The sequence below is a fragment of the Acanthochromis polyacanthus genome, chromosome 13 (genome assembly GCF_021347895.1).
Source record: "Acanthochromis polyacanthus isolate Apoly-LR-REF ecotype Palm Island chromosome 13, KAUST_Apoly_ChrSc, whole genome shotgun sequence".
NCBI lineage: Eukaryota > Metazoa > Chordata > Actinopteri > Pomacentridae > Acanthochromis > Acanthochromis polyacanthus.
In genome coordinates this window covers 36,656,201-36,670,633 of record NC_067125.1, presented here as the reverse complement: position 1 = coordinate 36,670,633, position 14,433 = coordinate 36,656,201, and the positions used below count along the sequence as shown (strand labels likewise).

Genomic DNA, 14,433 nt, shown 5'->3' with positions numbered 1-14,433 from the left:
TGGTGGACTTGGCCCAGTCTTTCTCTTTCATTGCACTGTCTTTCAGTCAGCTCTCTTCCTCTCTTCCTGCCCTTCCTTCTCTCACAAGTTGACTTCTGTTTATCCCCAACAGTGGGCGTTATTCAAAGGCTGAATGACTAGTGGTCAGTGGTAGCCAACAGAGAAGACACCTGGACTGGTGGGGACAGAGAGAGGCTTGTACAGAGAGGGAGAGATGGTTCTATACATCAGGCTAGACACATGTCATGGGCTTTTTATCTATCGCTAAGCTGTTCACTCACTTCAGGTTTGATATGGTAATGTCTTTAAGGGTTTCAGAAATGTCTGTCACTTTATTTATCCACTATCCAATGGAGTCCTAATTTTAAAGAGATGGTGTTAACCTTTGCATTAGCATGGAAAAAATAACTTAATGATTGTCCTCAGGCTAGGGGCCAATGCAGATTCATACTGTGTAGCTATGATTTGTTAAAGCCCACAGACGTTTACTCCTAGTAGAAATCCCATTTTTTTATTCTCACATCAGCAAATGTGTAAAAACAAAAAATAACCCAAAAGACAGCCTATTTCTACCTAATGCATTGGATGATGCAGTTCTTAATAAACAGATCATGGAGCCTTGAGTTTGAATATCTCACTCATACAGCTTTAACAAAGACTTTCAACAAGTTCATACAGAAAATATAATAATATCAGGCAGTTATGATACTATTATAATATGTTTCCAACCTATACATTTAAACAAAAACTACTGAAACCCCTTACACATCTCTGAATGGTTGAAGGGTCCGATCACAGCGTGGAATAAAGGCATTTTACAGTCATCCATTAAACTAAACCGCAGAACACCAAGCAGTTTCCCTGCGTTTTATTTACTTTTGGCACCTTTTTGCTCACTGTGGGCTAATTTTTCACTACAATATGAAGTCCTGTACCTCTGTGGAAACAGCACAACCCCAACAACCAACTCTCTACACGTCTTCAGTGCAGTATCACTCACTTAAATGGTAAATAGTCCACTATTATGTAGCGTTTACTGTGGCTTTGTTTTACGAAGCACCACACAATGACATTCACATTTATGCATTCACACGTACACTTGAACGGCAATAGTGGCTAAGCTGATACGCAAGATCCTCACCTACTATTTCAAGCAACTTGGGCTTCAAGTCTTTGCCCAGGACGCTTTGGCATGTGAAGGGGCTGTTGATTGAACCGTCACAATGTAATATAAAAATATACTGACATAAATCTTTTTTTTTAAAATGTGACTCTACATGCTATTGATATTATCCTAGTTATATTTTTAATTTCTTCCCATGCTTGTCTCCGATCTGCTATGTGTAATCACAGCCTCCAGTCCAGCCCAATTCAGCCAAAATGTCTCGGAATTTTTGTCACATGACTCTTGGACAAATTCTAGATAATTTATTTTTTGCTAATTTTGGAGTGAGTTTTGTATAGAAAGGTGATTTCAATAAAATAGAATGATTTTAAGCTTATATTGTGTTATTTTCCCCAATGGTATGAGCTTTGGAAAGTGAAAAGTTTTAGGATTGTTTCTGTTTTTACCATTTCTGTCTCTGATAAGTGATACCAATTTGGCAATTTTGCAAAGAAGACAACATGCTTTGTCAAACCTGCTGGTTGGGGTTGGGTTTCAGAGGGTTAAGGCGTTAAAAAAAATTCCTTGATTTTCTCTGGTTTATCCGTGCGTTTAGCTCAGCCATCAAACAAGTTGTGATTGTTTTTCACCCATCAATGAACAGACCTTTCTTATTAAATTAAACTGTGAAATACATACCGAGGGTACATGGTTTTGATAACTTATCTGACCTTTTCTCTTCTCTCTCTCATCTTCAGTGCCCAGTCAGCCTCCTCAGAACGTGCGAGCCATCTCTGTAACATCTGATGAGGCCGTGATCACATGGGCTGAGCCTCCCAGAATGACGTTGCATGGCGTGTTGAAGGGATATCGAGTCGTGTTTTGGGCCGTCTTTCCCGATGGAGGTGTGTTGAGTGTGTCCATCATCCCAGTTCCAATTGATTAAATTAAATGACTCAATCTTTTCTCTGACCTTATCGATTTCTTGACGTCTCTCAGAGTGGGGTGAAATGCAAAACATCACAACCACCAAGGAGCAGGTGGAGCTCAGAGGTTTGGAGAAGTTCACCAACTACAGCATCCAGGTGCTGGCTTACACCCAGGCTGGGGATGGTGTCCGGAGCAACGTCCTGTATATCCAAACCCGTGAAGACTGTGAGTCTTTTTTTTATTTAATTCTTTTTAAGCTCTTTCTATACAGATAATCCAAGTAATGAAGTGACCTACAATAATATGTAATTTGCTTTTATCACATCTTTGGCAGGTTTCAGAGTTTTTCTCCTTGGTTTAGGCAGCAGTGTGGGAGGCAGAGAGCCAGCGGGGGTAGAGAGGGTCTTTGTAAGGCTGAGGTTGCTGATTAAAACCTCTTTGTGCTCTGATGTGCCATTACCAGTGCTAATGAGAATTAAGAAGCCAAAAAGTGTGTGTGGTTAAGGACCCTAAGGGTTGTGCATGTGAATATGTGGAAGTGTGTGTTGTGGGGGTTAAGTGTGTGTTTGCATGTGTACATGTCTTTGCATTGGTTTTGCGTGCACGAGTGTCCATGTGTGTATAGGCGCTATTGTTTATGTGCAAGTCTAGCTCAGCACCCAGCACAAGGAGAGGGATTAATTCTTTGTGGCTTAGAGAATTAATTTTGTGCTTACACTGGCGGGCTGTGGATTACATCCGTATCCGCCTCTCCTCTCCCTCCCTGGGGCCAAGCAGAGGAGGAGGCAGGCGTCTGGAGATGGAAAAAATGAAGGGAAAGAGGGAGCGCAGGAGAGAGAAGTGGGGGGAGTAGAGATTCTAAGAAGTGTCATTTCAGAAAAGGCCTTTATTCTCTTTTCCTCACCATATCTCCATTTTATGAGCTGGCCTCTCTGCAATAGCTCTTCAAATATGTGTATTATGTTAGTCTTTTGAGTGTGTGTGCATGAGTGTGAGTGTGTGCGTTTATCACGGGAAAACTGAGTGTGTCTTTTTTTTCTCTCTCCCTGATGCGGGTTGACACTGTGTCTAGGGGCAACCTCTTCACAAACGTTCTCTATCTCGCTCGGTCTCACCCTTCCTTTTGCCCTCGGTTCTGTCTGTAGCGCACAGAAAAGTGTTTGCAGTGGAATTGTGCAAACAGCCAATTCTCAGCCTGCCGTTCTCTGCTTCCGTCTCAGAGATGCACAAAAACAGTAGACGGTAAGCGTAAGAATGATGAAGATGGAGATCTTTTTCTTGATTTTACTGAGGGCCCTCACCCCGGGGGCCTACAGCACTTGATTCCATGTGTGTTGATTTGTGGATTCTATGTTCATCATAATACATTTCTGGAAAATTTCTGTCTAATTCCTTTAGGATGTTCAACCCTCCTTCTGTAAATGTGTTTATAGTCATCATTATTTTGTTGATCTTAAAGAAATGATTTTCTTACTAATGATAACACTGTAAAGTAGAAATAAAAATAATCCATGAATAACTTACCTTTTGAATCATACATGAAATCTTTGTGGGTTTCATAATTTTAATTTGCCTGATTTTCAGGCCGAACAGCCATGATTAGAAGTTAGCATACCAATAGTATAAATTATTTGCAGTTAGACTGAATTAACTTACTCTAAAAGCAGTTAAAAACAGTCAGTAATTAGAATGTATCTTGTGCAACAATGTCTTTGGTAAAATACCTGATAGAAAATGCGTTATACATATTGAAAAATTCTGAATCAACATAGGAGATTGGTGGTGCATGGCGAAAGAAGGATACAAAGAAAACAGTTTATTAAGTAGGTGTTGCAGCCAAAACACATTTATAATACAGTCTGCTAATCATCATCTTGACTCATGATGTTTGGAGTATAAAATATGAGATAAGCATGAAATATTTCTTTTGCGATTTTACCTGAACCAGCCTTTTCTGCTCGCTTGCTCGCAAACCAGGAGTCCAAGCCACAAAAATATCCAATTTTCTTCAAAGAATAAATATATCAGGGAATATCATAAGGTGCCTAATTATGTTTATGGTAAATACACCAAAAAAATCAAAAATAACTGGCTGACATTTTACTCCGCCCTCCATTTCTTTCCCTTTATGATTCAGACCCCGGACCCCCAGCTGGCATCAAAGCTGTGCCCTCCTCCGCCAGCAGTGTCGTAGTGTCGTGGTTACCCCCTCACAAGCCAAATGGAATCATCCGCAAATACACCATCTACTGCTCCAGCCCCGGGTCAGGCCAACCGGTGAGTTGCAAGAGGGGTGCAGAGAGTTTCAGGATTGACAATGAATGAAAGGGGGTGAGGGGGGGAGGGGGGTTGAAACCAACCCCAAACATGCCAGGGTGAAGAAGAGGACAAGATCCTTTCTTTTATGCCAGAAATTTGCTTCTGTTATACATTTTATACGTTGCTAAGATAAAAGTGACTTAATTATAGCGTTTTTCTGCATTTGTGTGTTTGCGTATGTGTGTGGTCTAGTACTGCAGTCTCAGCGAGATGTGTGTGTGAAATGAGCCCTCCTCATACTGCAGTGTGTGTGCGTGCAAACTCACCCTCCAGCCTCATTTGCATATCTGCGTCTCATCAGGTTGCCAGGACAACCTCATCTGTTCATCAACAAGGGCAGAAAACAAGCTGAGAGAAAACGCACACTCTCACTTACACGCACACACAAATAGAAATACACTCATTAATGTATCACACCAGCTATACAGAGCCACATACATATATGGAACTCAGGTTTTTATGACGGTGTGAATTTAAAAGCAAGAAATAGCTTGCATACTTGCACACATGCACCATATAAATGTACCATTTGAGAAATATACATGCATCTTGTTCTTCTTAGTCTCCCTCATTCACAAATCACTCTTTCTCTCTACCTATCTATCTGTCTATCTCTCTCTTTCAGTCTCTCTTTCTCTCTCTGAAGCCCCCATGCAGAGTTCGGGATGATTACTATGTAAATGAGTGCGACTGGAGAGAAGGAAGGAGGGATGGGGGGGTCAGACACACCGCGCGGGGAGTACTTTTGTTCCTCTTTTCATTATCTCGCTCTATCGTTCCCCGGATCACCGCTATCTCCACGCCGGAGGAATATTTTAATATCCGTTACAGCAACACACACTCTGTCACTCCTCCCTCCCCTTCCTTCCTTCCTCCCAACATCTACCCACCCACCCATCCATCCATCCATCCATCCATCCATCCATCCCTCCATCTATACCTCTGCTTGCAGTGGAGAGTATGGAGACAAATGTGCAGGAGAAGATATACGGGAAAGTCAGGGGGAGGAATGCAGAGACAATGTAAAACAGAAGGGGGTACTGGTGGATGGATGCAGGGGAAAAAGAGAGGAGTGGGCCTCGCAGATGACAGGCAAATGTGGAGACAGGGAAATGAAGAGATGGATGAACCATGATGGCAGGAGGAGAAACGGAAAGAATGGTGCAGTGGGGGTAAGGAATAAAGAGAAAAACAGAGAGAGGACAGAGACAAGAGGAATGGATGATGAACAGGGAACACAGTGAAAGTAATAAAAAGCCCAGTGGATTTCTCCATGACGACCTGCTCATAAATGTGAAAAACAACATGAATACTGGAATCTATTTGCCCAGAATAAACCGTTCCTGCAGAAAACAGCCCAGCAGGCTAGGACAGAGCTCAGCAAACCACTGCAGTGTCTTCACAGGTTTTACTGGTCTGGCACATTTTACTTGACTCTTCAACCCGTTTGACACTTGTATCGCAGTCTTCATTTCATCCGTGCACGTTTGCCTGTCAGTCAGAAATGTGTCAAACTGGTGGGGTGCATTAAACAAGATTTAGGGAGTTGAATGTTACCTTACAGTATGTGTGTTAAGTTTTCAGTTGTGCTTATATTCCTTTTTTTCATTATTATTCTATTTATAATCGAAACCAGCAGCACAGCAACAGACAGAGCTGCTGAGAGAGAGAGTGTGCAGATGTGTGTGTGTTACCTGGATGCTGGGATACCTGAGGAGTAGGAGTAGAGGGAATACAGGTATAATTGGTGGGTAGGTGAATGGTGACTGGCAGGCAGTAAAAAAAGAGAAGCTGTGTGTGTGTGTGTTGAGGGGACAGTGATGCGTATATGTCTAGACAGCAGACACATGGCTGGGTTAAACACACTGCAATTACACGTCCACCTCCAGGTCATGCATGTCATCGTGTGGGTCTGTGTGTAGATCCATGCATGTCTATTGTAGCATGTAACCACTCCTCTGTATCTGTCAGTTTGTGACTCCTCTCCTCTCCTCTCCTCTCCTCTCCTCTCCTCTCCTCTCCTCTCCTCTCCTCTCCTCTCCTCTCCTCTCCTCTCCTCTCCTCTCCTCTCCTCTCCTCTCCTCTCCTCCTCCTCCTCCTCCTCCTCTCCATCATCACTGATGCCTGCAGTAGATAGGCCTCATTAGTGTATGACTGTTCATGATATCTCTGACTGACTCATTTGTCTGTCCCCCATTGTCTTCCTCTCTCATATCTCTGTTTGCCCTCCCAGAGGAGAACAGAAGAAGAGAGGGAGTGGGCTTTATGTCCCCCAATCCAACCCTCTTGCCTCACCCTCCCTCCAGTCTCGTCTTTCCAAACAGTTTTGCCTTATATATCCTAAAATCCGTCTACCTCCCATCCCTTCCTGATCTCTACTCCACTGAATGAGGCCTCTCTGGAAAAGTGATCTTATCTTTGGCCTCCTGAAGATTTTGCTTTATACTGAGTATTCCGTGTGATCTAATGTAAAAAAAATTTTTTGAGAGACAAAAAAATGTGTACTTTAATGTACTTTTTAAAAATTAAATATCCTTAACTCAAGCAGGTTCTGGGTATTTTTTGCTCCCATCACATTTTTTCCACCACATTATAAAGCCCTGCACCTCTGTGGTAACAGCACAATAGGAAGGAATAGAAAGAACTCCAAAATGTATTTTGTGCAGTATAACAAAGTCGTAATGCAATAAGCATATGTCAGTTCAAGTGAATGATTCTATTGGCGCATAGCCTTTGGTTGCAGCAAAGTCACTCACAGCTTCACAGTTGCACCAAAGTCTGTGTAACTTTAGTTTTTTGCAGAATATGGTTGTTACAAGTGCTTTGTTTTTGGCAAATGCTTAAATCAAACATGTAGAATAAAGGGATTTTGATGAACTCAAGCTTAGATTTGGGGAATTGTGCTGACAAAATGGCATATCACAGATAAATAGTTCATGACTGACTATCAAAGGTGAAAACTGTTTCTTTCTCTGGTGAAGGATGTAATGTTGGCAGCTTTTTTACAGATAATATGCCTTTTCAAACCCATTAGCAGGGCCATAGAGTTACAGGAAATTTGCAGTTTCAAACCAGTTTGTTGTGAGAATATTTTTTTTAATTGGCAATGCTCTTTTTTTGTAGGTATGTGTCTTATATGTATTTATGCTTGTTTTTATTAAATGATACAAGTAAGCACCAAACCCAAGTGAAAGGATTTTAGCACAGTCTAAGATTTGTCTTCCCAGATTAACACCTTCCTTCCCCTCATTCATGCTTTTTCCCAGCTGCCAAGCGAGTATGAAGCCAATCCGGAGCTGCTCTTTTACCGAATCACCCACCTCAACCACCGGCAGCAGTACCTGATCTGGGCTGCGGCTGTCACCACTGCAGGTCGGGGTAACTACAGTGATAAGGTCACTGTGGAGCCAGCGGCCAAGGGTGAGTTTCTGAATATAAAGGGAGAGGCATGAATAGGACATCCAGCATTACAGTGCATTAAACCTTTCATTATATGTACACACAAAAGTGAGTCTTTCAAACAATTTATACTACTTGAATTGCTATTTGGATGCATTTACAAAAGTTCTCGTATTGAAATACAGTTGAAGCTTTATATAGATTTCGAAAAAAATATTGATGTCTAAATGATTGAGGACAGACTTTCACTTAAAGACCTGAAGGTTTTTCTGACCTACACATTGTTAAATCAGCTGTTTGGTGAATGGGACAACAGTGTATTTCCCCAAAAACTTCAGTGAAAGGCAATTGGACTTCTCTTTTTGGTTTTTGAAGACATTTCAGTTGTCAGCTGTTTAAGTTCGGTATTTGTTGGTTTTGATAGCATTCTTTCAGAACAAATTGTATACCAAGCACTATACTTCAGAGCAATTGGTGACTGTCATTCACCAAATTGTTATTGAGAAAAATCCTGCGAAGTGGTAGCTGAAAATCTTTCTCAAATTCTTAAAAAAAGATTGAACACTGATTGATTTTTGACCATATCACACTCGTAAATATGAATGAATGTTAATACTATCATTCAAAGGGCTTCTTCAGTTTAACCTGAAGCCTGTATCCCGTGTCTTCTGGCTTCTCTTTCTGTTTTTGACTTTACAGAGGTGTGCTATTGATTTCAGAGTTCAGAGGGCAGCAGATAAACTGCCCTTGAACAGAGAAATGACAAGAGGGAGAGCAAAAGGAGTACAGCAGTTGTTGGAAAAAAAGAAGAGGGAACAGGAGGAGAGCTAACTAACATGCAGGACAATAGAGATGCAGAGTGTTTAAGAAAATGAAGATGGCAGTTAAATCAATAGGCTTTGGATTAAAAGACGGGAAGAATAAGGGGGTAAGAATGAAAAGAGTGCACTTCCACCACGTTATCCTTTCCTTTATCTGCCCATTCCTTTGACTCCTGGGTGCAAAGGTTTGTTAGTGCGTGCTCCTATGAGTGTGTGCGTCAGCTGATCGGCAGCTGTAAAAGGCAGTGTCCTCCAGGCTCTCCCACTCAATATTTCATTCAACCTTAACGTAAGTGCACTAGCATTAAGACAGCAAGCTTGAGGAAGAAAGAGCGACAGTGAGGGGGTGACGGAGAATAGGAGGGTTATGTGCCTGAATGGATGGATGTTTTATCATGCCCTCTCTGTTCATTCTTTGTCCTGTCTTATATTCGTATTCATGCTCTATTCTTTGCTGGACAATGTCACATTTAACACGGATTCCTTTTCAAGTGTAATTCACAGAAAATACAATGAGTCTTTTCTTGTCATTAATCCTGCTTATTGAAAGACAACAAATCAATTGATGCATGGATTTCATATTAACCATATCAATGTATTGCTTCAAAACATGTGGGATGTTTGGTTTGAAAATAGCTACTATGACAATGATAAGATTAGCTGATTGGTATATTGATGACTTTATTGCTTATCATATCGTATGATCTGATTAAGTCCTAACACTGTGAGCGCTAATGCTCTTTTTGTTCAATTTCTCTGCCTTTATACACATTAGATTTTTATATTTCTTCCTTCCACCAGCTCCAGCTAAAATCCTGTCATTCGGGGGCACAGTTACCACCCCTTGGATGAAAGAGGTGCGACTGCCCTGTAGCTCAGTAGGAGAGCCTACACCAACCATAAAATGGACCAAAGACAGGTGAGAATTCCACTGAGAAGTGTTATAGGGAGCTGAGTGTGTCCTGCTGGGATTCCCCTCAGAATAATTATTGTTAAAGTGTCTGGTTGGTTCAGCAACAGAATGATGTCATAAATGTAGTGCATCTTTAGAAAACAAAACTCTGCACTTGCAAACACAAACCCAGATCTCTATCCACCTAACACATTGCATTGCTAGCTTCAGCTTCAGCTATCTATGTGTTGCCGTTTTTTAAATGTCCTTCACGACAGGAATTGGCAACGTCCAGATGGGCAAGATGCCACAAAGAAAATGTCAGTTTTATCAAGGATTTGAATTGCTAGTGTTTTTTTAGTGAATTAACAGCAATAATGACAGTGCTTGCCTTCCTGTGTGCAAATGTTCCACCAAAACTGTTTCTCCATCACTATTTCGAGGGGACACAGTGGCTACATCCTTCACTTGGCTCCCTCCAATATAATTGTAAATGGTATAAAGAAGTACAAACAAGTCACAGCAGAATGATAATAGTCAGATAATTCTATGCTGCAGAATTATCTGACAATGCTGCCTAACACTTAAAAGAATTTGAGCATAATACGCAGTGAGGATGCCCTGTCGTGATTCTTTTTCCTTCCTTTTCTGTTAGCGAGGACACAGCCATCCCAGTATCTCTAGATGGACAGCGTCTCATTCTGGCCAATGGGACACTGGTGCTGCGCTCTGTCAAAGCTGAAGATTCTGGTTACTACACTTGTACAGCCACCAACACCCTGGGCTTTGACACTATTATAGTGAACCTTTTGGTACAAGGTAGGAAAATAAAACTACTGAAACACTTCTCTGTGTCAAAAAGAATTTATTACAAATATAATACAAAGTCTATGGTACTGTAAATACAGGTGCAGATGTACAGTTAACTCTTTGTTTCTCTTCCTCAGTTCCTCCAGACCAGCCTCGTCTAACCGTCTCCACAACCTCTACCTCCTCCATCACTCTGGCCTGGATACCAGGAGACAACGGAGGTAGCTCCATTAGAGGTATGTGGCCCTACTGAAGAAAACCATATTTCCCTCCATCCTCCTGTATACTCGTATCACTCTGTGCAGTCATCTCTGCCATATCTTCATTTACCCCCACTGTTCGTATTTGTTTTGTCTTTTACTTGTCACATAGTCAGTGTGCATACTATTAGGTAATTGAATGATGCCCTGGATTTGCATTTCCCTGTTAACTCTATGTCTGTTTGGTTATCTGATTATTGGTGATCTGTGTGAAAGGCTGGCCATGGTGTGTTTGCCTGAGTGGGCCCTGAATGCAAATGTAATTTCAGTATGAGGGTGTTGCAGGGTCATCGGTCTGACTCCTTCCTGCTCTTTATATCTTTATAACACTATCAAATACCAGACGTGTATCGATTTTGCTTTAATGGCTTAAGACATAACTGCACCCAGGAAGACTTTTTGTACCTAATGTGATTACAAAAGAAATGGCAGCAAAAATTTGAAGAAAACTTCATGAGCTCACATTCAATCGCAGTTCTTTTTAACCATTACATGAAGTACATTTTAAAATCTCCAAAAGCAAGAGTATTTTTCTGTGGTTCGTGTGGACAGGGAAAATGTGAAGTAATATAAACTTTCGTGCAAACTGTGAACGTTGGATGTGCAGCCTTGCACAATAATAGTGCACCGCCAACAATTTGCAGACGTCATGCAGTGTCTCATATCCATGAAACCTATGTGTGTATCTTGTATGTATACCAGCATGCCTGCCTGTCTGTGAAGCCATCTGCACAATTCTCCAACAAGCATCTCTTACATTTTCACTGCAGTGGCATCTGTAGAGTTTAGATAAAGCATGATAGTGTGTTTTTTTATCTTTAAAAAAAAGTCTCAGCTCATTATGTGACATTCTTGAAGCTTTTGTGAAGATAAAATAAAAAATAAGCTGATGAACAAATACTGTAGGCTGGTAATCTTGCACTAAGAATTGATGTTATATTCTAATCTGCTCCACCATAGCCTCTTATTGTGTTGTTCTAGTCCGTTATTGTACTGTTCTGTACTGTTCTCTCTGCTATCTTCTGTTATGTTCTGCTGTGTCCTCTTCTGTTCCGTGACAGACAGAGGGTGACTATAAAACTTACAAACACTGCTCGAGCTGCACATGTTAACCCTTTTAATGTTTTGGACTCTATCGCACCATCTGTCAGAGAGAGTGAGTGAAAAAAAGACAGTACAAAGAAACACAGAGAGAGAGATATCCATATATGCATAATTATATACAGACAGAAGGAAAGGCAGACAGAGGATTAGATGGAAAGTGTCTCAGAGCAGGAGGGAGTTGGCTCTCCGAGGCAGCTGATTATAAAAACAGTCACCATATTGCCTACTCTCATTTGCATAGATGCTCAGTCAGCGCCATCCCAGTCTTGGGGTTTGTAGGTAACTAATGGCGGCATAGACAGAGCTGCTAGACTGTCTTCCAACTGGGGCTTTACTGGGCAAGAGTGTTGTAGTCATATAGTGCCATCTAGTGGACAGTAGAGGTACAGATGTCAGAAAGCTAAGAGAAACGTACTACGCAGATGTACAAGTATTAAATTTACAGTGTCTTTTTTGTATGCAGGTTTTGTGCTGCAGTACTCAGTAGACAACACAGAGGAATGGAAAGATGTTTTCATCAGTTCCAGTGAGCGCTCTTTCAAACTGGACAACCTGCGCTGTGGGACCTGGTATAAAGTCAAGCTGGCCGCAAAGAACAGTGTTGGAGCCGGACGCATCAGTGAGATCATAGAGGCAAAAACCCATGGACGAGGTGAGGAGGTGGAATAGAGAATGAAAGAAATGACTGTGTCCATGTATGTATACATATATATATAAATGAAAAGTATGCATTAAATGCATGTTTTCACAAAGCAGAAGGAGACCTAATCTGTCAGAAAACGGAATGTTGAATAGAAAGCTAAAAAAAAACCTCATCAGAAGACTGGCCACATGTGAGAGGTCTCTGTGATGCAGTTGGTGTATTCAATATGGAGCTTTAGATATATAGCATTCATCAAACACTTTCAAGGGCATTAGAACCAATGAAAAACCTGCAATATATATGCCTTCATCCATTCATCAGTGTAGATTCGAAGTCAAGGTATCAAACTTTGCCTTCTGGATTTTTGGCCTTAATATAGTCAGTGGTTTTCTCTTGAACTTTGGCTCAAAATAAAAATGCTAATTAATTATTTTATAGTTGGTCCTTGTTAAAGGTTGAGGTGTCTTTATTAGTTTCCCGTTGGACAAGTTTGTCTTGAACTGAGGGATCTGTTACACAGACAACACATACAACAATAAAATAGCAAACATCCAGACTAAAAACTAAATAAGTGAAATAAAATATAATGCATTATTACATTGCTTAAGACCAAAAGTGCAATGTGCAAATTCAGCATTGTGTATAAAAAGTAATACAGAACAAATCAGCAGTTTAAGAACATTCATCCAATTTAAGTCAGAAAATTAGAAAACACCATGTCTTGTGTCACAGGTAAGTTATTTTCTTTTACCTGTGACTGAATCTGATTTCATTTTAAAAAATCTATACTGATGATTGCCATTAAAGAATCTTTATTAAAATTTCTATATTTTTGACACCACCTCTGCGTATGTTTCTAGCACTTTTACAGAAGCACGTTGTTCTGTTTCCTTTGCTGTTGCAAAATTGTGTAGGCCTCACAACATTTTAGTAGATCTGAATCATGATTTTGCTGCTTTTATAGAGCCCCAGTTCAACAAAGATCAGCCTGTTTTCACCCACATCAACTCTAGCCACGCCCGCCTCAATCTGCAGGGCTGGGCCAGTGGAGGTTGTCCAATCAGCGCCGTCACACTCGAATTTAGACCAAAAGGTGAGTCACTCCTCTTTCAGTTTTGAGGAATCATGAGTGTTTTTGCTGTTTTTTGCATCGAATAGAGAAATGAAAACCCTAAATTAAATGAATTAGATGCAAGAGGAGACCTTTGGTAATGGAAAGAGACTTAGCATTACTGTGTTCTTCTGCAGGTACATGGACATGGCAGAATGTGCGTACCAATGCCACCACAGATGTGTTCCTGGCAGAACTGCGTGAAGCCACCTGGTATGAGCTGAAGATGAAAGCGTGCAACAGCGCTGGCTGTGGCAACCAGAGCTCCCAGTTTGCAACGCTGGACTATAATGGCAGTGAGTAGAAGATGCTGTTAGTTTGGTATTCTATTTTGATAAACGGTATTGTCTACTGTCGTAACATTGTCATGAAAGAACAATAACTAATCTCCTCCTCTCCTTGGTGTTTACAGGCACAATTCCTCCAATTAAATCCCCCCTGGAAAAGAATGACGATGTCAAGAAGCTGTTTTCTATCGGCTGTCCCGTAATCTTGGTCACTCTTGGTGTTGCACTGCTCTTCATCATTCGCAAGAAACGCAAGGAAAAGAGGCTGAAGAGACTAAGAGGTGAGAGGAGAGAGGAGGAGACAAATGTTAGGAAAGAACTGGAAAGAAGAGCGAAGCTGTGTTCAGAGAGATTCCTGAAGCAGAGGCAGGCTTCAGAGAGAATGTTGAATTAAGTCTCTGGAGTTGCCTTTATTTTCAAAGACTGGTTTGTTTGTCAGGAAAATAGAAATAATTGTTTATATCCTCTGTTCTCTCTAGATGCCAAAAGCTTGGCAGAGATGTTAATCAGGTAAGACAAAATCAGTCAGAAATATTAGTAAGCATAACTTAAAATCCACTTCACGACTGAACATTTTGCTTCTTTTTTTTAAATGGTGAATGATGTGTGCTTGTCTTGCATCTCTGGATTAGTAAAAACAACCGCAGCTTTGACACCCCAGTTAAAGGACCTCCTCAGGGCCCGCGGTTACACATCGACATCCCCAGAGTGCAGCTGCTAATTGAGGACAAAGAAGGCATCAAGCAGATTGG

General features: G+C 41.1%; 1 protein-coding gene across 2 annotated transcripts in view; it reads left to right on the top strand.

Moving 5' to 3' along the window:
- Positions 1-14,433, top strand: part of LOC110952546 (cell adhesion molecule DSCAML1) — a 108,388-nt gene that overhangs the window by 87,331 nt on the left and 6,624 nt on the right. For both annotated transcript variants that reach the window (XM_022196136.2, XM_022196135.2), the window contains exons 19-31: positions 1,864-2,010; positions 2,105-2,260; positions 4,173-4,312; positions 7,621-7,774; positions 9,376-9,493; positions 10,122-10,285; positions 10,414-10,512; positions 12,104-12,292; positions 13,248-13,376; positions 13,532-13,690; positions 13,807-13,962; positions 14,161-14,191; positions 14,314-14,432. In XM_022196136.2, the coding sequence (XP_022051828.1) occupies positions 1,864-2,010; positions 2,105-2,260; positions 4,173-4,312; positions 7,621-7,774; positions 9,376-9,493; positions 10,122-10,285; positions 10,414-10,512; positions 12,104-12,292; positions 13,248-13,376; positions 13,532-13,690; positions 13,807-13,962; positions 14,161-14,191; positions 14,314-14,432 (1,761 nt within the window). The remainder of the gene's footprint in view (positions 1-1,863; positions 2,011-2,104; positions 2,261-4,172; positions 4,313-7,620; positions 7,775-9,375; positions 9,494-10,121; positions 10,286-10,413; positions 10,513-12,103; positions 12,293-13,247; positions 13,377-13,531; positions 13,691-13,806; positions 13,963-14,160; positions 14,192-14,313; position 14,433) is intronic.